Source organism: Ceratotherium simum, chromosome 25 (assembly GCF_057802395.1).
Source record: "Ceratotherium simum simum isolate JZ-2026a chromosome 25, ASM5780239v1, whole genome shotgun sequence".
Classification (NCBI taxonomy): domain Eukaryota; kingdom Metazoa; phylum Chordata; class Mammalia; order Perissodactyla; family Rhinocerotidae; genus Ceratotherium; species Ceratotherium simum.
The window spans coordinates 5,724,208-5,750,231 of NC_141924.1; the positions used below are offsets into that span (position 1 = coordinate 5,724,208).

A 26,024-nucleotide genomic window follows, 5' to 3' on the forward strand; every position below is an offset into this window, starting at 1 on the left:
CGAGTACCCAGCGGTCACTGAGCCCTGTGAAGCTGATGTGTTCCCATATCACAGATGACAAAACTGAGCTCCTCCCAGGCTCTGTTGCCCTCCTGCACCCCCTCCCGGGCTGAAGCAGGAGCTCCCAGCTCGTTTCTCCCACTAGACGGGAGAAACACCCATGCAGACAGCTTCTCCAGCAGATCCCCGTAGGCTGGTGCCCCCTGTGATTCGGCATCGGTGAGGCGTGCACCTCCCTCCCTGACCACCTCACAGCCCCCACCATGCCTGCTCACCCTGCTCCGGTCTATCCCTTCCCACCTCCAGCAGAAAACCAACTCCACGAGAAGTGTGCCCTTGGAACAGGGCGGCTCAACCAGGTGCAGAAACATCCCCCACCCGGCTCAGAAGAAATCTCACATGCCCTTCTTCCTCTGGTGGCCACGCTGACCCCTCTTTAACAGCGGGGCCCAGAGAAGCATGCCCCAGACACGGCTTCTCCCAACAGGTCCCGTCCTGGGTGCCCTGGCTGCTGGGCTGGCCTGTGGGGCACTGCTGGCTCTCAGGAACGTTCTGGCCCTCGCCCTCCTCCCTGGACAGTCTCCTGGGCCTGGACGTCAGCCATTGGTGGCCCACAGTGGGCCACTCACCCAGGGGGCAGGGAGCCAGCCCTACGTAGCCGCTGTCAGGAGGGGAGATGGGGTATAACCTGTCTGGGGGGCCCCACAGCTGCAGGGGCGGCCCGGGCAGGTGTCACCTGTCCCTCCCCACATGCGCCTCCCCAGTGTGTGTGGGGTCAGGCAGGTCCTTCCTCCGTTCCTGCCAGGGTCCAGTGTTTCTACTCTTGCAGGTGCAAAACCGCCCAGGGTTGGGGGACAAAGGCAGGGGCCAGACCCCCAGCATGGGCAGCGATCTGTACCGAGACCCCACCCCGAGGGTCCCAGCCCCTCCTGAGAGGCTGTCGGGTCTTCCAGCTCTTCCTTCTGGGGTCTCCGGGCCCCTCTGTCAGGAAGGGACAGAGAAACCGGGTAACAGGAACCTGCCCCTCTGAGTGGTCTCTGAAGGCGCGGACCCTGGGGGACGTCCACGGGGCCTGGTGTCGCAGACACGAGCTCGGGAGTGGGGTAGACAAGTTTTATTCCACCCTCTTCCTGCCCACGGCCACCCCAGGCAGAGCGAGGACAGGCTGCTCGGAGGGTCTGGGACAGCCACAGACAGGAGGTGACACTGTGGCCTGAGGTGAGTGGGGAGAGGGACGGCAGGTCTGCTACCGACCCCCGTCGCGCTGGGGGTCACCCTGGCGGCCTGGCCGAGCCCCGGATTCACAGTCTCTGCGGGCGTGGACGCTCGAGGGCCGCGGGTGCAGTGAGTGGCGACGCCCGTTCCACACACACAAGGTTGCCCCGTGGCACCCGGTGACCCGTGAGGCAGGTGAAGCCACCGACACCGATGCCCCAGGACGGAGTGTGCCGGGGTCGGGGCGGCGACAGTTATTCCGAGGACTGGGGGATGCCCAGGCGGCCATGGCTGACAGGAACTGGACGGGACACAGTAAAAAACTCGTGCACGCACACACCACATGGGCACACACACGGGGTCAGTAAAAACACGCGCCCTCACACGATGCTCTGCCGCCCCCCGGCCCCCTCAAACTCAGAGGCGCCCGAGCCACCGGCCCGGCCAAAGTCAATGAAGATCCCTTCGGAGTCCGAGTCCACGGACTCCAGGATCTGGTCCACCAGGTTCTCGGGGCTGGAGGAGGGCGGGGAGCCGCGGGCCGGGCCCGGGCCGGGCTCAGGGGGCTGGGCGGGCGGGTACAGTCTGCTGGGGCAGGGCCCTGACGGGGGCGCCGGGGAGGGTCTGAAGGCCCCGGTGGGGCCCTGGCCGGGCGTGTCAGCAAAGCCCTGGGGCTCAGGGCAGGACGTCATCTCGGACACTGAGTGCCGGCGGATGCCCTGGCCGCCGGCCGCCGCGCCCTCGGCCTCATGCTCCGCCACGGGGTTCAGCAGCGGCGTGTTGTAGCTCTTGGAGCGCACCACTGGGTTCTTAGCCAGGACGTCCCCCGAGCGGGAGCGGCGCAGGAAGTGCTTCTCTGTGGAGAGACAGACGGACAGATGGCGTCAGGCACCGGGGGCCAGGGCAGTTACTCAGCAAACCAGGCACCTGTAGCTTCCAAACCCTTCCTTTGGCCAGATGCCAGGCATCTGTGCGCCCTCACTGTGCGGCCAGCTCTGCACCAAGGGGCAGCTACAGGGACAAGCCCGATGGTGTAGATGCTGGCCCAGCCCTACCACTCACACTCTTGCTGCTGTGGCTGGGCCGGGTAGGGGAGGAATGGGGTTCCCACCCCAGCTCTGACACTAGCTCCACCCCTGTGCGACCTCCTCCTTGGTCCCAGCCTTTCAGCCTGGACGGCAGAGGTTGGGGGGGCTCAAGTCAACAGCCCAGGGTTCAAATGTGCACCTTGCCAGTGACCCGTGCATGTGCCTCAGTTTCCCCAGCTGTTGCAAGTCTACAAATGTTAGCACTTTCCCGTGAAGACACACCCCTGCCCTCAGAGCCGGAGTCCTAGTGTGTGGGGGGACGACACACCTCCTGGGTGGGCCCTAGGTTAGGCAGTGGTGAGTCCACAACGGCAGCAGACGACAAGGGGCCTTCCATGAGAGGTCAGGGCTGGGGTTATTCTGTGTGTGGTGGGCCCTGGAGGGCGGGAGGACTGTGGGGCAGAGGCTGGTGGGGGCAGGTTTAGGCTCCCACTCGGGACCCTGCGGTTCCACATAGACCACCAGGTGGCAGGGCTGAGCACACTGCGTGGCTCAGGGGCCTTTCCTGGACAGGGAGGCTCCCTCCCAGCCAAGCTGGGTCCTGGTGTCCAGAGTCACTGGGGGCCTGGGCAGCTCAAAGCTCTCTGGCTGCCGGGGCCCCGGCTGAGCTGAGACACACCTGGCAGGCAGGTTTTATACCAGCAGAAAGGTGGGCGCTCCCGAGCAGCCCCTCCCAAGCGGCCCCCTCTGTCTGGGATGCTCCTCGGGCACCTCCTCCCAGGCCTGGCTCCTCCCGGCCCCTCAGTGCAGCTGTCACCTCCCAGTCCGGCCTCCACTGAGCTCCCTGCCCTGGTCCTCATGTCACCTGGGTCACCCTGGGGAGTCATCTGGGCATCGTTTACTCATTGGTCAGCCTCCTCTGGTGGACGAGAGCCCATGAGGATGCCTTTGGTCTCTGCTGAACCCCCGAGACCAAACACACGGGCTGGCACACAGTAGGGGCTCAGTTTATGTTGCTGAATGAACCAGCGGGGTGTCTGTTCAAGGAGCAATGTGGCCGGCTTCTGCTGGACATGCCAGGCAGCTCCAGGATGCCCAGCCACAGCCACCCCCTCAACCTTGTCCCTCCCCCGTGATTCCCCAAACAAGCCAGGATTTCTGGGCTCTGGGCCTTTGCACATGCTGTGTCATCTGCCTGGCCGACTCCTGACTTTCAGGACTGAGCACAGCTGCAACCTTCTCCGGAACACAGAGGCCTCTGTGGGGCTCTCGGTGGGTCATCACATCACCACTTACAGTGTCTGTCTGTTGGGTCCCCCTCAGCCCTTGAAGGAGGGACCCCAGGTGACCCATCTCCATGTGTCCAGGGCCCAGCACACGGCGGGGCCGGTGGATGCTCAGGACAGCTTTGTGGTGACTGACAAGCGAATCCCCAATGGGATCCCAGCTCTGCTGTCTTCACCGGGAGGCCTGGGCCCCCGGGCAGAGGTGGACGGAGCCAGTGGTCACCCCGCTCCCCGCCCAAGGCCCAGGCGACCCCTACCCAGGATGCAGGAGTGCGTGAAGGGGCCCTCGCTGGAGTAGAGGCCGTAGGTTCCCAGGTAGGGCGACACCACCTTCTGGATCAGCGTCTCCAGGCGCAGGTAGTCCTTGGTCACGCCCCGGGACTCATGCACCCCCTGCGAGAGAGGGAGGGAGTCAGGGGGCAGGCGCCCTCGCCCACACTGTTCCATCCACCAGATAGCCTGTTCCCTGCCTCCCCAGCCCAGCCGGGATTAACTCAAAGGTCACCACAAATGGCCTTCTCCCTCCTCCCCGTTCCCACGGGGTCCTGGCCCCCATAAGTGCCACAGCGACCCCCTGTCCCAGCCCTCTCTTGAGTTGGGGCCCATGAGTCACTCCCCTGCTCCAGCACCCCCTGTGCTGCCCTCTGCACACAGCAGCCGTCAGGGTCTGGAGACCATGACGCCCCATGGGAAGGGGCCCCGTGAACAAGCTCTGCTCCTCGGGAGAGACCCCTGCGTGCTGGCTTCCTAGAGGCTCTGGGCCATCCTGCGGGGCCCAGCTCATCACCCGGGGCTCCCCACCCTCTCTTTCACCCCGGGGAGGGCTGCAGGCAGGAGAGGCTGCCCCACGGGGCCAGGCCCAGGGCCACATCCAAGCTGGGCAGTCAAGGCCTATCCATCTGACAGCCACCCGCCCTCTCATCTGCTCCACGCTGCCAGCTCTCATCTGCTTCCTCCCCTCGTCCAGGGCTTTGAAGGGATCTCCGCCTCCTCTGGTTTCATTAGAGCCAAAGCCTGAGGAAGGAAGCTGCCCACAGGACAGCCCTGGTTTTGCTGATCCGGGGCCAGCTCCGTGCCCTCAGCACCCCTGGCAGAGCACCAGCACACAGCATGCGTTTACTGAGTGCTTGCTGAATGAACCATGTCTAAATGAACAAATGAAAGACAGCACTCCTCTGGGGGCCGCCAGTTGGTTAAGGGACAAGATACGCTCCAGTGGAATGTCAAACGATGGTTCAAGACGTCAAGAGAAACCAACTATACGCCGTCTACAAGAAACCCATGTAAACCATAAAGACGCATGCAAACGAAAGTGATACGGGGGAGAGAGACACGCCGCGCTCCCCTAACCAGAAGGAAGCAGGATGATTTCAGACAGCACAGACTGCAGACCAAGAAAGTGACCAGGAATAAAGAAGGTCATTAGGGATGCCGAAGAAGTCAGTTCTCCAAGACGACACAACAAGCCTTAACGTGTACGCATCTCACAAGAGTGCCAAACTACGGGGGGCCAAGCGCACAGACCCACAGGGAGAACAGAGAAATCCCCACTCACGGCTGGGACTTCCACACCCTCTCAGAAATGGATCCAGAGCCAGGAAATCAGTAAGGACGTGGCCGACTTCCGGACCCAACAGCACCATCGATCAACTGGATACAGTCGCCATCTACAGACGACTTCACCCGACAACAGCGGGACACACGTTCTCCAGCCCACAGGGAACATTCGCCAAGACAGACCACGTTTGGGGCCGTGAAACACATCTTAGAGTTAAAAGAACAGAAACCACACAGTGTCTGCTGCCAGACCACAATGGAACCAAACTAGGAATCACTAAGAGAAAGACAGCTGGAAAATCCCCAAATACATGGAGATTAAACAACTCATTTCTACATAACACATGGGTCAAAGAAGAAATCTCAAGAGACATTTTCACTTTGAACGAAAGGAAAATGAAAACAGAACTTTTCCCAATTCGTCGGCTGCATCGAAAGCAGTGCTTAGAGGGAAACTGACAGCACTGAGTGGATATATCAGAAAAGAAAAAGATCTAAAATCAAAATCTAAGCTTCCACTTTAGGAAAGCAGAAAAAGAAGAACAAATTAAGTCCAAAGTAAGCAGAAGAAAAGAAATAAGAATCAGAATAGAAATCAATGAAATTGAAAACAGGAAATTTATCGAGAAAAATCAACAAAACCAAAAGCTGGTTCCTTGAAAAGATCAGTAAAATCAGTAAGCCTCTAGCCAGGCTAAGAAAAAGAGAGAGACAAATGACCAAGATCAGAAATGAAAGGGAGACATCAGTACAGACCCCATGGATCCAGCTGCGTTTGGATGAGGGGGCGGGATTCCACAGGTGCCCCCATAAGTCATCCAGATGGACATGTAGGACCCCACATTCCCCTGGGATTGTCTCGGCCGCCAGCCATAGTGCCCTGGATGAGGACGACACTACCGCTGGGCTGTGCTGGGCATTTGGCAAACTCCATGCTGTTCCTTCCCAGAGCCTGTTTATCTGTGTGTGCTCAGGTGCATGGCCGTTACCTCGGCTTCTGGGACTGTGACAAGGAACTGTGACTCTGTGGGTGAAGCACAGGGCACACCTGAGGCCCTCAACCCACAGTGACCAGCAGCTGTGACCTCAGATCCATCTGGGACTCAAAAAGTGGGGACGGGGTCACTGCGGGGCTGGGACAAGGGCATTCAAAGTTTGGGCCAGGTTGGGGTGGGGCAACAGCCAAGGGTTGTGGTTGGGGGGGCGGTTGCACCCACCAGGGGCAGGAGAACAGGCTGGGGGGCATGAGGCCCAGCCCAAGAAGCTGCAGGAGGCACAGCCACCACCAGGGGGCAGCACCGCCCCAGCCTGGCCGCCCACTGGGGTGCCCTCCATGGGATCAGGGGCGACCTTCTCCTTCATGGCTCTGAACCCCAGCCCCGTCGCTGCCTGCTCCTGGGCACCTCAGCTTCACACCCCACTTCTCCTCATTATCCTCACACAGGCCGAGAGATGCAACATCCCTCAAGGCCCCCAGCTTCAACCCAGCCAGGTCCGACCTAAAATCCCTCGAAATCCCAAGGGCAGGCTGGGCGTCCCGCTTGGATGACCACCAGCTCCCACCCAGTGCGGCCCCTCGACCCTTCAAACCCCCACGTCCATCAGCCCCTTCACCGGGATGTCGTGGGCCCAGGACCCGCCTCACAGGCCCTAATTCAGGATTTTGTGAGGGGGGACTCAGAACAACAGCCAGGCCTTCGGAGACCATCTGACTGGGGTGGGGCCAGGCCTCTGGCCTTGTCACGTCGGGCCAGCAAGGACGCTATCTCCCCGCCTGTAAAACGGCTGCTGACGGTGCCTACCCTCGTCCTGAGACAGTGAGATGAGCCGGCACACTGTAGGGTGCTGTGCCCATCGCAGTGCTCACGACGCAGCTGTTTGCAGAAAGGCCCAGTTTGCAGTGGAGGCTGCTGGTGGCCCATCAGATCCCATCTTGGGCAGGCCACTCACCCCCAGCTGCCGGGAGTGGGGCCACCAACTGTGGGCAGCCGTCCCCTCCCAGAGCTGTCCTCGCAGATAACAGCCAGCCACACCAGAAGCGTCTGGAACCAGTGTGGGGCGTGGGGGGAGGCGGCCCCAGCCGCAGTGACTGAGGAGGGGTGTGGAAGCCCAGCCCCCCACCCACGAGGGACAACTCAGGTCCCGTTCACACTCCTGGGCTCCCCACGGACCAGGCTGAGGCCAGCCTCCTCCAGAGCCCACACCTTGGACTGACCCCTGTGCCCCTCTGTTTACCCTCTCCCCTAGAGGTTTCTCCCGAGAGTCCCCACTGACAAGTCACGTGGACCCAAACCCTCGTCTCAGGCTCTGCCTCTGGGGAGCTTGGCCTTGCGCCCCCGGGTGCCCCTGACACGGGCCCCACCCACCTGCAGCACCAGCAGCATCTGTACGATAGCGGGGGGCACGCGGGCGTGGCTGCGGGCCAGCGCGTCCTCCAGCTTCACGCTGAGGGTGATGGCGTTCCGGAAGTGCAGCAGGGCCAGCTGGCGCACCGAGGGCTCCTTGCCCTGCAGACACAGGACACCGCGCCCACCCCTGCTGTCACGTGAGATGCTCGCTCCCCCCGAGTCCCCAGTCCCGGGGCCAGACACCAGAGAAAGGACCCACTGACCCTCAGGCCCCCGTCCACCCGGCTGTCCTCCCCAGATGACCCTTGTCCTGAGGAGACAGGGCCCCTATCGGCTTCCTCAGGCAAGGAAAGGGATACTGTCACACAGCCCCTACTACGCACCGGGCATGGCCTACTGTGTGCTGCTCAGGGCTTTACAGGGCCCTTAGGAGGGAGCTGTCCTTACTCCCGCCTTGTGGGTGAGAAACGGGTTCTGAGAGGTCCAGGGACGTGCCCTGGCGCAGACAGCCCATGTGTGGGGGCGAGGGCAGAAGGGTGTTCCCCCCAGGCTGAGCAGCCTGGAGCGAGGCTAGCGTGGGCTGTCACCGTGGCCCGGGCTCCCACAGCCACGGGGGCCACTCGCCTGCACCGGGTAGAAGATGGCCTGCAGGGTGGGCAGCACATCGCTGAAGAAGAAGTCCCACGTCTCCGCCAGCGAGTCCAGCAGCTTCTGTCCTGCGGGCACAGGGGCGTCATGCCTGGCCCGAATGGGCTCCGGCAGGCACGTCACGCCCTCCCGGGTCGGGAGTCGTCTCTCCCGTCCACAGGAGGACGTGGGAGCCATGGGCCGGGCTCCGGGCCCCAGAGGAGCCCCCTTCCCACCCCCCAGGTCGACAGCACAGACCGCTTAGCAGCTCTGTGGCCTGTGCCTCAGCGTCCCCGTGTGTAAAATGGGCCAGTGACGGGGCTGACCTCCCAGAGCCGAGGGGATGAAATGAGCCCATCAGGCCTGGGGCAGAGAAGTGCCGGTGGTGCCAGCCGTTAGTGCCTGTTCCCCCAGCGGGCGCCCAGCTCACATCCCTGTCTCATCCGATTCACCCAACAACCCCGAAGCACTTGAGGAATCCATCCACCTGTCCTTCCCTCCCATCTGTCCATCTGCCCATTTACACAGCACCTACACTGTGCCAGGCCTCACGCTGGGGACCCAGCCGAGTCCCAGACCCATCACGAGACAGGGAAGCAGGACACTGAACAGCAATTATGAGGACAATGGCGATGGGTGACCTCACTGGGCAGATGAGACCGAGCCTCCAAAAGGTTCAGGTCTCTCCCTCGAGGGCCAGGGTCTCCCGGACCCCAGGCTGCGTGACGTGGGATCTGGGGACCCAGCGAGACCACAGCCAACAGCAGTAACATGTCTTAGGTATGAGAGGGGAAGAGAGGGGTGGAGAGGATCAGGCTGGGAAGGCTTCCTGGAGGAGGTGCTACCCAAGTTGATTTAGGAGCAGGGGTTTGCCAGGTTGACCAACACCCTTGGTGTGCGAACCATGAAAGCAGATGTGTGGAGAGCAGGCATTTCTGCCAGCCCTGGGGAAAGAGCTGTGCCCTTCTCAGGGTGGACAGCCCCTGGGGGATGGAGACAGCTGAGGTGCCCCAAGCCGGCTCTGGGCCCCCCAGGACATGCAAAGTGCTGAACCCTCAGCCCTTCTGCCTGGAATGACAGGAAGCTGGGGTGACGGGCAGCAGGGTCTGGGACAAGCAGGCCCTGGTACGGGTCACCGAGGCCCCTGCTGCTTGGTGGGATCCCCCTTTAAGCCAGACTAGCAATGGGTCGGAGGAAAATGGGGTGTGGCGGGCGTCTCCGGGCGAGGGGGGGAGTGCCACACGCGGGCCAGCCTCCCTGACTCTGCTGCTCCTGCCAGACGGCCTCCAGGTCTCCATGGCAACAGGGAGGCCGGACAGAGACCTTCGCCTCTCTTCTCCTCGCTTCTCCCGGGGGCCCCACAGAGCCCCCCGGTCCGTGTGGGCGCTGGGGCTCTGAGAGGGGAGCCCGGCCAGCCCAGCCGGTGGGGAGGAGGGTCCGGCCTCTGTGCGCGGCCTGTCTGCTGGCACTGGGGCTCCCTGCCCAGCAGCCAGCTCCCCATCCTCCTGGGGGGCCCACCTGGCTCCGGGGAGCCCAGGCTGGGCGGGTCCTCGCCGCGCCGGGAGCTCTGTCTGTACAGAGAGGTCCCTTCAGGTCCCCGGTCCTGGCAGGAAGAAAGGCAGCTCAGTTCCCTGGGCCGGCCGTGGGGTGGCTCTGGGCCCAGGCCAGGCCGGCGGCCGTGGAGCACAGGCCCTTCTCCAGCCCACAGGGCGGAAACGCTGCGGAAAGCAGATGTTGTCCAACACGGAGGCCAGGCCGGCCAGAGCCGCAGGCTGACCGAGAGGCCGGGAGGCTTGGCCATGCCCACGGCCGGGTTCTCTGCTGGGGACTGTGGTCTGGGGGTGGCAGGGTTGTCAGGGGTTAGAGTCTGGCGGCATGGCGTTAAAGCCCTGCTCTGCGTGGCTGTGGGACCCCAGGGGTCAGCGTGGTCCTCTTTAGAATGGACGCAACAGATGCCCCCCACGCACAGGGCTGGAAGCCGCCACAGGACAAGTGCTCAGGGCCAGCTGTCGACGTGATGACCGGTGGGCCACGTGGGCAGTGTCTGTGCTGAGGCTCAGCAGGACCGGGCGGCGGCAGTGGCCCTGAGCTGGGTCTCTCTCGCGGCTGGGTCAGTCTGTCTGTCTGTCTTCCTTTATCCAGTCCGAGTGCTGAGGGCCAACGGTGCGGGCCCTGGAGACCACAATGAGCCAGGCCAACGGTGGCTCAGGTCTCAGCCCATCGCGAGGAGACCCCGGGGACAGTGATGACCACAGGGCCTGGCTGCAGCCAGAGCTCACTCCGGCCAGCCATGGCGACGAGACCACCAGACCACGACCTGGGATGTGGTCCCGGGAGGGAGCCTCCACCTCAAGGCTGGCCCCCAGGCTTTCCATTTCCAGGATCGCTCTGCTCTGGAGCTGACATCCAAGGCCTCACTGGAGGCTGGAGAGAGGAGCAGGTGGCGAGGGCCTGGGGCTGCCCCACGTGGGGCCACCACCCCCTCCAACAGAGGCACGGTGAGGCCATAGCCAACCACAGACAGCAGACTCCCAAACCCGGGTGGGGGATGGAGGGGGAGGCCCTCGAGGCTGCCTCAAAGGTGTGGCATCAGCTCCTGTTCCCACTGCATGGGCTGAAGGGAACCAGACGCCCTCCTGAACGGACCACATTTTGACATCCTACTCCAGGGCCACCGTCTCCATGCAGCCCTCCCTGACTGCCAAGGTGGAACTAACCTGGGCTTCCCTTCACCCTGACACCAGACTGTCTCCATCTGGTCCATGACGGCGTCCCCAGCTGGGCAGGGCCTGGCTCTCCTCCATCTCTAGATCCCCAGAGGCCACCCAGGGCCTGACACGTACTGAGCACGTGGATGGAGCCCGTCCAAGCCCACCGTGCTAACTGGGGACACTGAGAACACAGGGAAATGACGTGTCTGTGGCCAGATGGGAATGGGAGGCCGGGCCCTCTGGCCCCCAGCCTGGGGCTCTGTGCCTGTCCGAGGCCTGGGGAGGCTGGACGGGGCTGGCACACCCCGCTGGGTGGCCTGGTGGACATGGCCGCTGCAGGCAGGACCCCACCAAACTGCACAAAGCTCCCTTCTCCAAGGATCCAGGCTCCCCCGGGCCGAGCTGGTAGGAGGCACAAACGCTGCGGGAATGCGCCGAGTCAGGAGAGGGTGTGGGAGGCCGTCTCCACCAGGTGCCAAATCCTCACCGCCCCATCTCAGCGGCTTAGAGACGGCCTCCTCCAGGGAGCTCACCCAGACCCCGGTGGCCTGTGCTTCCCGGTGCTAAAGGAACAGGGGACACGCAACTCAGAGTGCCCCCAGAGCACACCAGGCCACCAGGCCTCAGTCTGCTCCTCCGTGAAACGGGCCAACATCCCCTCTTTCTAGAATCAGAGTAAGGACTCGAGAAGGGATCTGGAGCAGCAAGAGAAGAGCACAGGCTCAAGGAGCCAGGCTGCCACATAGCAGCCACGTGGCCTGGGCAAGTTACTGAACCGCTCTGTGCCTCGGTTTCCCCATATGTTCAGTGGCTACAACAATGGCACCTTGCTTACAGGGCTGTCGGAGAAGCCAAGGAGTTAGCAGATGGAAAACACTCAGGACAGTCTAGCACAGAGCGAGCATGTGCCTGAGGCCCGGCACACAGCAGGCGCTCAACAAATGCTCCTGGAACCCGACCCTGCGCAGGGCCTGAACCCACAGCAGGTCCTTAGCAAGGGCATACTGGTGTGAGCTGGGTCCTCCTATAACCCGACCTCCCCCAGGCCAACTCACTCCCGCAGGAGGCGCACGCCTCCGTCGTCGCCCCACGGCCCGCAGACACTGGGAGCCCGAGGGAGCTGGGACCCGGCTTTCCCGCGAGACTCAGGGCCCAGGGGAGGCAGACGGCCGTTGGTCAGAACCCTCCCCTGAGCTGCTGAGGCCTGAACCAGGCAGAGGCCAGCGGCAACTCATGGGCATCTGGAAGGGCAAAGGCGTGCGCTCTGAGTCAGGCTGGCCTGGGTTTGAATCCCATCTCCACCCCTTACTTGCAGCGCAGCCACGGACAAAGAGCCTGCCATCACTGCGCTGTCCCCCAGCCGTGAAATGGGAACAGTGACCCGAAGGTCTCACAGAGTGGCTGTGAGCGTTAAAAGAGAAAACTCGCCCAGGATGCCCAGTGCCAAGGCTTGCCCCGAACCCTGTGGGACAGCTGCTCCCACGGGGGTGGCGGCTCCCTGCTCCAGCCTCTTCCCTCGGGAGAATCGGGGCAGCCTCTGCCCTAAACCAGTCCTCTGGTCCTCAGAGATCCTGGCGGGGTTCCCCCAGGTCCCTGGGACGGGGTTCACTGGGGCCAGAAGGCCCCAGGGGTGACGAGCTGGAGCAGGGCCGTCTCCCCGACGTCTCGGCCCTCCTGGGCTCAGGCAGATGGGAGGGCAGATCTCTCCCCAACAAGGTCCCCTCCTGGGTCAGATCTCAGCCCTGCTGCCCCTGAGCGTCACTTCTGCCGCTTCCCAGCCGCCAACCAGGAGGGCCACGCCGCCCATCCAGAGCCCCGGGGGCCCAGGCCAGGCTGGGAGTGCCATGGTTCCAGCAGGCACACCTGCAGAGCCCCCGCCCTGCGGCCCCAGCCGCGGGGCTGCGGACTCACCCTCGTAGAAGCGGATCTTGTCCCGCAGGATCACCATGCCTTTCGTCAGCAGCTGGTTCTGAAAGATACACACGAGACGCTGTCACTGCCCCGGGGGTGCCCCGGGACCTGGCGGGCAGGGCCTCCAAGAGCCCACCAATAAGCCGCCGAGGCCCAGAGGGGAAGGGACTTGCCGACGTCCCACAGCCCACTGCGACACAGCCTGAACCTCGGCTCGCCTGGGAGGACACTGACAAGTGACCCCCCAGGGCCTGTCACCAGACAGGAGGGGCTGCAGGGACACCCGAGAGACAGACCCAGCCTGGAGCCTCCTGCCCCAGGCTGAGCCAGGCAGGCAGCACCCCACGAGAAGGAAGGACTTGCAACAAGAGGGGCCTAACGACTGAAGGCCTGGCTAAGAACAGCCACCATCAACGCGGGGCTCAACCCACAGGCCACGTGACGCTGCCCCGGGCATGTCGGCTGAGAAGGACACCAAGCTCAGCTCCACCCACAACAGACAGGAGGTGAAAACAACCCAGTGTCCACTGACGGACGGACGGACAAACGAAATGGGGTGCATCCATACAGTGGAACACTACTCAGCTGTAAAAGAGAACGCAATACTGACACGTGGTACAACACAAATGAATCTCAAAAGCACTGCTTAGCGAAAGAAGCCAGACACAAAAGGCCACACTGTGTGATTCTGTTGATATGAAACGTCCAGAACAGGCAAATGCAGAGACAGAAACTAGATCAGGGGTTGCCAAGGGCTGGAGGAAAGGGGAAAGGGGACTCATTGTTTATAGATGTGGGGTTTCTTTTTGGGGAGATGAAAAGGTTCTGGAATTAGATGGGTGTGATGGCCACACAACTCTCTGACTATACTAAAACCCGCCGAATTGTACACTTTCAATGGGCTCACAGTACAGTATGTGAATTGCACCTCAATAAAGCTGTTAAATTAAAAAAACAACCCTAAACCGACGTGACATGCCCTGGCAGGGCGGGTCCCTCGCTCTGAGCCTGCACGAGGAAGTCCCCACACACCCCGGGTGTCGCTGTCACCCTTCCTGGCTGTGTGACCTCGGCAGGTCCTCTCACGTCCCCGAGCCCTAGCTTCCTGTGTGTTCACCAACTTTGCAGGCCCGTTGGCCGGACGGGATACGCCGAACGGAAGGTGCTGCAGGGCCTGGGACAGAGGGGCCTCGGGGATGCTGACATCGTCACCATGCAGCTCCGGGCCCTCAGGTGACCCTACACTGACATTCCGGGAGGTGGACAACTAATAAGGCTAACACTGAGGCCCGCCACGTGCCAGCACAGCACCAAGACTCCACCTGCAACCTGTCATTTAACCTTCACAACAACCCACCTCGGCTAGATGGGGAAACTGAGTCACGGTGTGGGGGAGTCCTCGGGACCTGGGGTTCCACACACCCACCAAGAGGAGGTGACCCCGTCCTTCCTGGCCACCCGGGAGCAATTCCAGCCCAGCTGGACAGTGCAGACACCCACCTGCAGGTACTCCGTGAAGAAGGACCCCAGCTCCGTCTTCAGCAGTTGCCTGCGGGCGGGAGGGAGACGAGAGGGCGAGAGGGCGTGAGTCAGAGACCGCATGGCGCTGGCGAGGGGGCCCGGGGGCCGGGCAGGGGGAGACCAACGCGCTCTGCCCAGCCTGAGGGGTGGGCACATCCCACCTGTCCAGCACTGCAGGGGGCGGGGATGGCCGTGCGCTCCCGTGGTCCAGGCTGTGGCTCATCACCCCTTCACACAAGAAGCAGCTGGAGAGGCCCCAGAGGGCCACAGCGTGTCACACGTCCTCAGGGAGACACCTGGCGGGGCTGCACCTCCACCTGCCCAGCTCCCAGAGCCGACAGCACACCCACAGCCCGCTTTCCCTGCCCTTCTCTCCCTGCACGGCCTTTCCACGCGTCTCCCCCTTCGCTCTAAGCTCATTCCGTCTTCACCAACCCAGCAGCAGGCGCTGATGGCAGGTCCCTTTCACAGGTGAGGCGAGACAGGCTCAGAGAGGTCAAGTGCCTTGTCAAGGCCACACAGGACACACCAAGTTAGGATGTGAAGCTTGTCCTTTGCACTCATGGTGACAATTCCTTGCACTGCACATCCGGTGCCGAGAGAATAGTGGGCGTCACATTCCAGACCAACCACAGCCTGAAAACACTCGGCATTGTCAATGTTAGGCCCAACCCTCAACCTCGCCAACAGTCTTATGTTCTGAACCAAATATATCAAAAACCTCAATCAGAAACCGATCCTGGATTACAGGCAGTCCTCACTTTGCATGGTTCTGATTTTTTATGAATTTCAGTTAGCACAATTTAGTTAAATTACACCAATCCCCTAACAACACAGCTCAAATTTCAGTTATCAGGTATAAGAACTGTGAGCAGCTCCCTAAAGTACGTCTCTGCCCGCTCTCCAGTCCACGAATCACCGCACAGATAACAGACGTGCGTCAGGATCAGTGACCAATCCCGTCACGCCTTTCAAAGTCGGTCTGTGATTGGTCCCTGCACCTGTCATTCATCACGCACAGGCAGCAAAGTGCGGTCCTGTTGCCTCCTTGTCCCCCAGTGATAAGTGACATTTTAGAGAAACGGATGAGCAGTAAGAGGGACAGGCCAACAGAGACAAAAGTGCAGCAAACAAATGAGAAGTGGTAATGCCGACCAGGCCAACACCCTTCAAACCACTCGTGCTTTCACAAAGAAATGAAACACTTCTCCGTGTTTCTGATGTTTTAAACACAGTGCACTAGATAAGTACTCACTTTACTATCTTCCTCATTTCCCCAAACATTTACAACCAACAGTGACAGAGCTTTTAATATTTCGCCAAAGTTTTTCAAGATCAGGGAACAATCGTTGTTTTCCCCGTTGATTAATAACTTTGCACAGTTTCGGCCCGCAGTCACTTTAGGTGGCCCTGCGACGCCGTGCTGAGAGAACCGGGTGTATTTTTCAAAAGCAACACAGCGCAGAAACAGCCCGGGACAGGGCTTGCTTTCTGCAGGCTGCCCCCACTTCCCGCCGGCCGTGCCCGGGAGTCACAGGGTGACAGTCACCCGCTCCCGCCTCCATCGGTTCTCTCAATCTTGGAGCTGCCCGCGCGCAGGCGTTTGGTGGGGGCACTGAACTCACCTCCCCCACACCCAGTAAGCGGCGCTCTGGTCCTCAAAGGCCTTTTTGGGGTGGCTGCACTTTTTCCTCCTGGTGGAGCTGTACGCTGGACCCCAGTTCAGGCCTGGCTGCCCCCACCAGCTCCATGGGGACAGGGACCTGGGAGCCAAGTGAAGCAGAGGTCAGGTGGCCTGTGCAGGGTGACCAGCACCCCAGCTGCTGTGATGGGGGTGGCTCCGTGTCCTGACCATCCGGTCATCCCTGGAGCTTGGGGCTTCAGGCAGGACCTGCAGGTGCACAGGAGATGGGGTGCGGGCACTGAATAGCTCTCAGGGGCCACAGCCAAGCTGGGCCAGTCACAGACCTCAGGTGGTCCTGGTGTCCCTGTTCTATGGAAGAAGAGACCGAGGTTCAGAGTAACAGCAGCTGTCTGGAGGCAGCCCTGGAGCCCTGCCCTGCGCCCCTGGCTGGCAGCTCCTCTTAGCACAGGACCAATGTCACGTCACAGCCCAATGCCGTCCCTGCACAACTATGAAATTAACAGAGGCATTCACCAGGCTGAGGCCCGCCTGCGACAGCAGTGGGGGCAAAGTGCTGACCAGTGTGAAGCCAGCGACCCTTTGCAGTCAGCCCGCACCCAAGCCGTCCTCCTCTCTCTCCCACCGTCCCGTGGGTCCAGCCATCTGGGCCTCCAAGGACCAAGCCGTGGGTGACCTCGAGCTCCTGGGGGGATCCCCATGTCCAGGCTCAGAGTCTGTCTCAAGATTAATGCCTGCACAACACGGGGAGCCACTCTGGGCAAGGCCAGAGAGCAGGGGCAAGGAGGGAGGGTCTTCCCAGAGGCCCAAGGCTGGGCCTGGGTAAGTCCTCGCAGGAGGCTGGGGGCCAGAGGGCAAGCCCAACGCGGCTGGCACGCCGTGAGACGCCAAGCAACACCCCTCCTGTGCCTGAGCACTGGCACCCCCATCCGTGGCCTGAGACGCCAGAAGGTAGAGCAGGGGGGCCTGGGAGGTCAACTGGGATCATGGCTGATGCCCAGCATATGCAGCAGCTGCTCTGTAACGCCCTCCTTGCCCTCTCCCCTGCCCACAGTTAGTGAGCGTCTGTGTGAGGGAGGGAGGGAGGGAGGTCTCCTTCAGGGCCGAGCAGACCCTCAGCTCACCAGGGCTGGAAAACCCGAGTGGTTCTGACGGAGCCCGTCTGGGGCGGCTCCACCCCACTGCAGGCTGCCCCGGGGGCTCCCCGCTCCTCCTGACAGCTCCTCTCAGTCACACTCACTGAGCCCCTGGGCAGGGGTGAGGGGCTCGGCTGGCCGGGATAGGTTCTCCATCTGCAAAAACTATATGTAAAGTGTCCGTTCCTGCCCCTTAGAAGACAAGTGGTCAAAGGCAGGGATGAAGAGAGGGCTGGGTGCAGAGACCAGACTCCATCCAAAGGAAACTCTGCGCTTCCAAGGACACCATGGAGACCGTGAAAAGACAACTCATGGGATGGGAGAAAAGATGAGCAAATCAGTGTCTGGTAAGGGTCTAGATTCAGGACATATAAACTCGTTGCAACTCAACAGTCAAGACAACCCAATTAAAAAACGGGCAAAGGACATAAGAGAGATTCTCCAAAGAAGATACACGAACGGCCAGTAAGCACGTGAAAAGATGCTCACGGCCGTTAGTCGTCAGGGAAAGGCAAATCAAAACCACAAGATGGCACTTCACACCCACTAGTGCTGCTAGAAGAAAGCAACCGGAAAACAACAAGGGTGGGTGAGAAGGTGGGGACCTTGCCAGTGGGACGTCAAAGGTGCAGCCGCTGTGGAAAACAGCTGGGTGCATCCCCATAAGTTAAACGTACGCGCTGGCCCGGTGGCATAGTGGTAAAGTTCATGCTCCGCTTCGGGAGCCTGGGGTTCACAGGTTCACATCCCAGGCACGGACCTACGCACCGGCTCGTCAAGCCATGCTGTGGTGGCGTCCCATATAAAGTAGAGGAAGGTGGGCATAGATACTAGCCCAGGGCCAGTCTTTCTCAGCAAAAAGAGGAGGATTTGCAACAGATGTTAGCTCAGGGCTGATCTTCCTCACAAAAAAAAAAAAAGGTTAAACAGAGAGGTGCTGTATGACCCAGCAAGTCCACCCCCAGGTACGCACCCGAGAGATGAAAATGCTCGTCCACACGAAACCCCGCACACAGATGCCCACAACAGCACACTTCACAATAGACATAAGGTGGAAACAACCCAAATGTCCATCAACAGATGAGTGGATAAAGAGAACGGCGTGTTCTCCATATAATGGAATATTATTTGGCCATAAAAAGGATGGAAGTTCTGACGCCTGCCCCCACACGGATGAACCTCGAGTACAGATGACTCTCCTCAGTGAGGGGAGCCGGACACAAAAGGCCACACACACGTTGCGTGGTTCCATTCACACAAAATCTCCAGAGTGGGCGAATCCAGAGAGATGGAAAGCTGACCGTTATCTGCCAGAGGTGGGCAGGGGGGACATGGGGAGTGACTGCTAAGGGGTACAGGCCTTTGGGGGGTGATGAAATGTTTTGGAGTTACATAGTGGTGATGGCTGTACAACCTTGTGAATACACTAAAAACCAATGAACTGTACATTTTAAAAGGGTGAATTATATCTCAAAGAAAAAAAATAAAATGGGGGAAAAAAAGAACGATGGCCAGAAGTCATCAGCCCCGGCCTGACTCACGCCTGGGCACAGCCAGCGACCCCTCCCCTTAATCTCACTCATCAGCCTCGAGAACCGAGGGAAACACTTGGATAACGGTGCCATCAATGGCTCGTCACAAGGCTCCCTCGTGGGATCAAAGCCAAGGACCAGTTATAGATTTAATGCATAATTCAATTCACTTAATTTAATGTGGCACACGATGCAGAAGAGCTGGGCTGGTGGGCTGTCCTGAAGGACCCACAGGCCCCGAGTCCCAGCTCCACTAACTAGCTCTGTGATCGCGAGCAACCCACGACCTCTCTGTGCCTCAGTTTCCGCATCTGTAAAATGGAGACAATAAGGTGCCCACTCCTCAGGCCTGCGGCAAAGTTTAAGGCATGGAAAGCTCGTGGTTCAAGGCTGCCACACAGAAAACCCTCAACAGAAAGGCCTTGTTGTTATTACTTAACGATTCACAGCATTTAATCTTAAACTGGCTAAAAAGAAGTTGTCCCCAGATGACGTAACTGGCCAAGAGCTCCACGTCTCACGTCACCTGGACCTCTACCTGTTTCTTGGGTGAGGATCCTGGGGCTGGCGACGGGGGCCCGGGGCCCAGGGTAGCTTCTCTGTCCCCCTTCCCCCAGCACACACCCCCAAGGGAGGCCGCCTGCTCCATGCCAACCCCTAGGGGCTGGGGACAGGGACACACGGCCTGGAGTTACAGGCCCCACGGAAAGGAGGCAGCTGAGAGCCAGTCAACCACCCCTGCTGTCTGTCACTGGAGGGGAGGGGGTACAGACTGCCAGGGGCCGTGCTGGCTGCTTTGTTCATGAACTTAGAAATATTCCCTTTTGTTGTTGTTTAGACAGCCCGTGGATTCTTTAGGCTTTTATAAACTCCTCTTCCCTAAGTAGAGGCGTATTAGGAAGATGGGGCTGCCGGGAGCCCCATGGAGACCCCTGGGGCTGGATGAACCTGAGAAAAACAGGACCCCTGGCAGCTCGCGCTCCCTGGGCCTGGAGAGGCAACAAGCCCCTGCTGTGTGACTTCAGCCAGCCCCTTTCCCTCCTGGGCCTCAGTTTATCCGTCTGTAAGGGCCCTGTCAGCTCCGCCATACTAGAGTTGGGGTGGGGGTGCCACGTATGAAAATGCGACCCCCTCCCAATTACCCTTTTATTCCTGTCCTGAGCTGACGAGAAGGTTTGCTGCCTATTTCCCCAGACACTCTTTCCACCCAGGGACAGGGCAGCACAGGTCAGGGCAGGAGGGAAACAGCACAGAGGTGGGAAAGGCCTCCTGGTACAGCTGTGCGACCCTGGGCAAGGCTCTTGACCTCTCTGAGCTTCAGCCTCCTCCACTACGACTCAGGACTAACGCAGCTGGCCTTGCAGATCCTCTCGAAGCCGGTCCGTCCCAGGTTCCTTCACCAGTGCTCACTTCTCGGCTAGCTCAGGAAATGAGGGGCGTTCGCAGGGCTGCGATTGCTTTTCCGGAATGACACTCCCGTCATTAGGCAGGTGGGTCCTTCCTTTTTAACTGAGTAAATATCCTTCACGATACTTGACACCAGCAGGGACTCAGGCGTTATCTTGAGCCCCCGCCAAGTCCCACCCTGTTTCCCCTGAAAAGAAGTCCCCCGGGGGCCGGGGGCAGGCCCAGCAGGCCTGAAAGCCACATAACCAGGGCCTGCGGTCCAGGCCCACACGGTGGCCTGGTGGTCACTGTCTGTCATAGCTTTGAGGGTGGACCCCCAGGGTCCCCCCCCGCCCCCGGCACAGCCCTCCCGCCACTCACAGACCCAGGCCTGGGACGCGACGGCCACTCACCGGACGCCTTCGTTGAGGGTGAAAAGCTCCTGGTCGGGCAGCCCCTTGCGCTGGAAGACGGCGATCACCCCGTTGTGGATGCTGTGGGAGGAGTGGAGGAGGGGGTGAGTGCTGCCATCCCGAGGCCCCAGGCCCCCTCCCCGACACAGCCCTCCTGCTCTGCTCGAGGAACAGGGCGCCGTCCCCTCTCTTAGAAGCAGGCCCTGGCGCTCTGGGATCGGCCATCCCTGTGCGACCTTGTCCACACCAGAGCCTCGGTTCTCATCTCGACCCCAAGATCCTGCACCCCCGGCCTCCCTGGAGCCCCAGGCCTGAGTCACCAGGCACCTCCCGGTCACCATCACCTCTCCAGGATGTCCTGTGTGCCCTGCATACCCTCTGCCGCCAAACCTCGACGTGTCACTTTCCCTGCAAATGCTGCTTCCCTTCCTGTGTTCTTGAACTCTCCACACCCAGGCCAGAAACCAGGGGGCACCCTCTGATCACCTCTCCCACCCCCAAACATATCCAAGTCCAGTTGGCTGTCTCACCCTGCGCTTCAAGGTGCTGTGAGCTGGCCCCTCTGACCCTTGACCTCCCTGAGCACTGCACACCTCAGTTACTGGCACCCACCCCACTGGGGTAAGCTGCCTGTGGGCCTTTGCACGTGGCCTTTGTGCTGCCTGGTCCTCCCCCACCCCCTCCCTCACTTCCATCTACTTCCTTCGGATCACAGGCAGTCCTCAGCTGTCACAGCACTCGTCAGTGTGTAACCACGTGTATGCCCGATCTGTCTGGTTAACTTGTTTCCACCATTATCTAGAAACCGCCAGCGCACAGGCCCCTGTACTGTTTGTGACTCCACGCTCAGCGCCCGGCTCAAAGGAGAGGCTTGATGAGTATCTGGTGAAAACTCACCCTTGACGCGCCCATGCCCTCCAAATCCAGTGGATCCTGCAGTCCGACCCACTGCTACCTCCTAGGTCCCTGCTGCACCCTCCTCCCCCTTCCCACCCAGGGCCCCTCCTGGCTGACAGGACCTCTGATCTCACCCGCCCGCCTGCCCGCTGCATCCACCCTCCACTGTGACCCAGTCACTTCCCTGCCCAGGGCCGTGCGAGGCCTCCACTGCCCCGCAGATACAGCCCAAGGCCTGGACGTGGCATTTGAGGCTCGTCTGGAACGGCCCCTCCCTGCATTCCAGGACGTCCTACGTTCTGATCCCAGAGTCCTGGACACGCCGGGGGGTGCCACACCTCTGGGCCTTTGTACCCACTGCCCCTCCCGTGTGGAGGGTCCCCCTCCTCCCTGTTTACTAGACAAGCAGCTATTCATACCGAAGCCTCAGCTCAGAGGTCACTGCCTCCAAGAAGCCCTCCTGACCCCCTCCCTTCCCCATGCAGACTCATGTCCTGGCACTTTGCTGATTCACCTTCCTGTTAGTACCCCCCACCCAAGGGTGAGAACCAGGTCTGGATGGCGGCACCTCCCTCCACCCAGGACCCGGTCGCTGCTCTAAAGCTCACCACCACGGACTGGCTGCCATGATTCTCGGTGTGGAGGGGACAGGTGGACACACGCTGCTGTTCACACCACAGAGCAGGGAGCAGCCACCGAGCCCCTGGGGCCCTTGTCTGCCTTCATCCAGCTCCACCCTTCCCAGCAACGCAGCCTGGCCGCCCACTCTGCAGGTGGGCAGACTGAGGCTCACAGCGGCCAAGTCCCCTGCGGGAGGCCACAGGCCTTGCCCAACAGCTGCCCCCTCTCCCTGTGAGGCCTGCCCACATGGCGCCAGGTCCAGGCAGGGCTGGGTCAGGGCCCCACACCCCAGGCGCTGAAGGAGGCTCTGAGCAGTGCAGGGGCGTGTGCAGGTTCCCGGGCCCGGCCTGGCCAGAGGCTGAGAGTTAGCCCCGCTCAGGACTTATCACTGGCTTCTCCGCAGGCCCTGGCCGTGACCACGATGGACACTCGTCACCTGACCCGGGGTGCCCGGCCACTCCGGGGCCTGGTGTGTCCAGGCACAAGCGTCCTCTACCTTCTGTTTCCGGCCTGGGAAGTGGGGGTCATGGGTGTGCCCACCCAGGGCCTGTAAGGATGAAATGAAGGGCCAGGCCCGAGCCCCGGGGTGCGGTCACGGGCTCATCTGTTAGAAGCCCCTGGGGGGCCCAGCCCCACGACTATGTCACAGTAAGGCTGCTCCCACTTACACACTCAAAAAAGTGAAAATCCACCAGGAAGTCTAACGGCCGCCAGGAAGCCAGCGGTCCCACAGCAGGCGCCACCCTGGAATCCCATCGCTGGAAACTCACGCCCAGCCCGTGGGCGCCGCTGGGGGGACGTGTTGGACACAGTGCAGGGGGTCAGCCCCACCGGCCTGTCTGCCAGAGGAGCTGGGGGTGGCAGGCAGGTGGGCAGTCTTGACCACTGGGCGCCTGGCCACTCTGAGGCTCAGAGGGCCTTGCCCAGTGCCCCCTGGGGCCCAGGCCTCCAGCAGGGAGAGGGGACGGCGCGGACAAAGCCCCAAGGCAGGAGGAAGCCAGTGGAGGTGGCGCCCAGGGGCCTTCGAGGCCACGCCGGCCACCAGGCTTGGTCCTGCTGTCCTCACAGACCTGCTCCTCCGGCCTCTCCGTGTTCTTCCTCCTCTTCCATTAAACCTCCCAGAAGGACACCAGCCCACTCTGGTCCCCCCACCCAGAGGTGACCCTACACCGTGTAGCTCTGGAGGGCAAGGCCGGCTCTCTGGACAACGTCCTCTCCAAGGCCCTCGGGAGGTCCAATGCGCTGTGTCACTTGTACCCTCCTGCCTCTGGGCCTTCGTCCTTGCTGTGCCCTCTCCTGGAGGCCTGCCCTCCACCCACTGAATCCTGGAACCCCCAAGAGGTCAGGCCCCAACTGCTCACACCTGTGTCGGGGAGAGGCTCTGACCCCGGGCGTCATTGGGGGAGGGGAAGTCTGTTTTACTTTTTAGCCCCTCGCCCGGCCCTGCATGGGGGCTGCTCAGAGCATCACCCATCAAGAACCTGTCAGCGAACAGTTAACTTGGACTCTTCCGGCACATGCCCGGGCAGTGCCCTGCCCAGCCCAGGGGTCACCCCTGAGTTCTACCCCACCCCGCCTCCTGCTCTGTGAACCCTGCCCCGGCCCTTCCCACCTCCAGCCGCCAGGCTGGGTCAGGGGCCGCCCTGGGTGTGAATCCCAGCTCTGGGCTTCCTGGCTGTCCGCCATGGCCAGGTGACCCGACCACCTGTCCTTCCGCTGCTCGCCCACATGATGGGATTCATAATCATGGCTCCTAAAGGAGACGTCGCAGGGGAGCAGGCCGTGCCTGGGGGTCATGTCTGTCATGGCATTGGTCAGTGGGGACTCCAGGGAGAGAGGTGCCCCCAGGAGCATCCATACAGCTCGACCATCTGCCCTCCGCGGTTTTCTCCATCTCTTCCTTCTAACCACTGCATGAGCTAGGCCAGGTCTACTCCAGATTGTAGAAGGAAACACAGGCTCAGAGAAGCCAAGGGACTGCCTAGAGTCATACAGCTTGATACCCGGCAGGGCCAGGACAGAGCCCGGGGCCCACGCCTCACACTCCCACCCCAAACCGGGGGAGGGGATGGACAGGCAAGGCCCCCTCCTTCCCGTCTCCCCTAACGCTGTAGGCTGAGGTTCCACGTTCTTTCCAAAGGTCAAGTTGGGTAAACAAAAAACCCTTACCATGAGCCACTGGGGGAGAGAGGAAGGGTGGGGAGAGCAGAGGACCTCATGTGACTGATCATCCCCCCAAAATAGAAGTGAAGTGAAACCCCAGCTGTGCCAGCCGTGGCCTCCCAGACCAGAGACGGGCAGGCCCAGCTGGGGGCACTGGCAAACGGTCCAGGGGAAACCGCAGGCGGCCTCTGGGGAGCTTCGGGGCGAGGCCGAGTGGACGCTGACCCATCACCCCCTCCCCTCACTGGGCAGTCCCTCCCGGGAGCCCGTCCCTCTCCCTCCAGGAGGACAGGAGGGCAGGGTCAAGTGTCAGCCATCTCCCACCTGGGCACAGGGCAGCCACGGGGAGAGGGGAGAAGTGCAGGTGAGGCTCCAGGGCACCCAGGATGGTGGCGAGACCTGTGGCTGCAGGGGCTGCCGGGACGGGATGGGAGCAGGGGGCCCCGTAGTCAGGCTGCGAGAGGAACGGCTGATGGTGGGGCTCCTGGGGCCAGGTGGGGCTGCGAGCAGGGAGGACCCCAGCAGGCAGGTCCCTGGACACCACCACCTCTCTCAGGACTGTCCACCTGCGCGTACAGGAAGCCCCAGCAGAGAGTGAGGGGGGCTACCCAAAGCCTGGCCTCTGGTGGGTCAGGCCAAGGCACCTCCAAGGACCCGTGGAGAGGCTGAGGCCCTGGCAGGGGCCTGGCAGGCCCTCTCTCTCAGGCCCCTGCCCTGCTCTGGGCCTGGCCTCCGGAGGGCCGGCCTCTGCCAGGTGCCGCTCGGCACTCTCTAACTGCTCGGTCCCCCAGAAGGCCCACCGGGACCCCAAGCGGGCTGGCACTTCCTTGGGCCCCTCCCACTGGAGTGGAGGCCTGGCTGGTCTCAGGACCCGGCGCCCAGCCAGTGGCCGTGGGAAGGGGTGGACGAGTGGGCACAAGTGGCCAGGGGTGCTGGATCCTCCTGGTCCCCACAGGTCCCCCCGGGCCCCTCCCACCACTGGCTGCCGCCTGGGCTGCTCAGTGCCCGCCGTGGCTCCCGCCCCACCTCAGACAGCCCAGGCTCTAGCCCTCCCTCTGCCCCGTCCATCCCAGGGTGACCGGAGCCCCAGTGTCCTCATCATACCCAGCGGGTCACTGAGGGGACGGCCTGGCTCTGCTGCTGCCACCCCAGGAGCAGCGGCCACTGGCCTCTTCACTTCCAGGGGAAAGGCCCAGGGAGGCTGGGGACTCAGAGCCACTCCTGGCGCACGCTGACCCTCCGGGAAGCCGCGGTGAGAATACCATCCAGGCCCGTGGGCAGGTTCACTTGCTCCTCGGCAGACGGTGTTCCTTTCACCCTGGTTTCAGTCCTCCTGGCTTAAAACCCTGCCCCCAGCACTCCTGGCTGAGCAGGAGGGACCCCATGCCCACCCCCGCTCCTCCCTGGGCGCCAGACAAGGGCCTGGAGCTTTTCTCCAGAGGCGCACCTGCCCGGGCAGGCAGGCACCCGATGGGGCCCAGAGCCACCTGTCCTGACCAGCCACAGAGGGCACAGTGGAGCACCCACGTCCTCCCATGGCCGCCTGGGCTTCACGTTCCCACCCTCCCAGGTGCGAGGCCAGGTTCTGGACGCCGTGGGCAGCGCGGTGACTGCCGACAGCCCTGAGCCGGGGCTGGCGGGTCGGGGAAGTGGTGGCCCAGGGCACACGGTGGGGAAGGGGGGACGCCCAGTGTATTAGCTCCTGTGGCTGCTGTAACCAAAAACCACAAACTCGGTGGCTTAAACAAGTCAGGGCTGTCTTCTCATAGTTCTGAAGGCCCGAAGTTCTAAATCAGCATCACGGGGCTAAAATCAGGTGTTCACGGAGCTGGTCCTTCTGGAGGCTCCAGGGGAGAATCCGTTTCCTGGCCTCTTCCAGCTTCTAGATGTGCCCACGTTCCTTGGCTTGGGATCCTTCCACCGTCCTCGAAGCCAGCAGCGCAGCATCTTCAGCGTCCCTGCTTCCACCCTCACATCGCGCAGGACCCCCGTGCCTCCCTCTCATGAAGACCCTGTGGGAACACTGAGCC

The 26,024-nt window shown here is 61.7% G+C and overlaps 1 protein-coding gene across 5 annotated transcripts in view; it reads right to left on the reverse strand.

Annotated features, from left to right (window-relative positions):
* Positions 1-1,099: 1,099 nt before the first annotated feature.
* The window catches only part of PRR5 (proline rich 5), a 29,859-nt gene continuing 4,934 nt past the window's right edge, over positions 1,100-26,024 (reverse strand). Inside the window, exons 2-9 of one of the 5 annotated variants that reach the window (XM_087448761.1) lie at positions 20,314-20,394; positions 15,830-15,967; positions 14,184-14,232; positions 12,684-12,741; positions 8,059-8,150; positions 7,453-7,593; positions 3,787-3,922; positions 1,100-2,071 (exon numbers count right to left, since the gene is read on the reverse strand). In XM_087448761.1, coding sequence (XP_087304887.1) covers positions 1,596-2,071; positions 3,787-3,922; positions 7,453-7,593; positions 8,059-8,150; positions 12,684-12,741; positions 14,184-14,232; positions 15,830-15,967; positions 20,314-20,394 — 1,171 coding nt within the window. In that variant the 3' untranslated portion in view covers positions 1,100-1,595. Of the gene's footprint in view, positions 2,072-3,786; positions 3,923-7,452; positions 7,594-8,058; positions 8,151-12,683; positions 12,742-14,183; positions 14,233-14,365; positions 15,802-15,829; positions 15,968-20,313; positions 20,395-26,024 lie in introns of those variants that run through there. The other 4 variants (XM_004437973.3, XM_087448762.1, XM_087448764.1 and 1 more) reach the window with 4 other exon arrangements.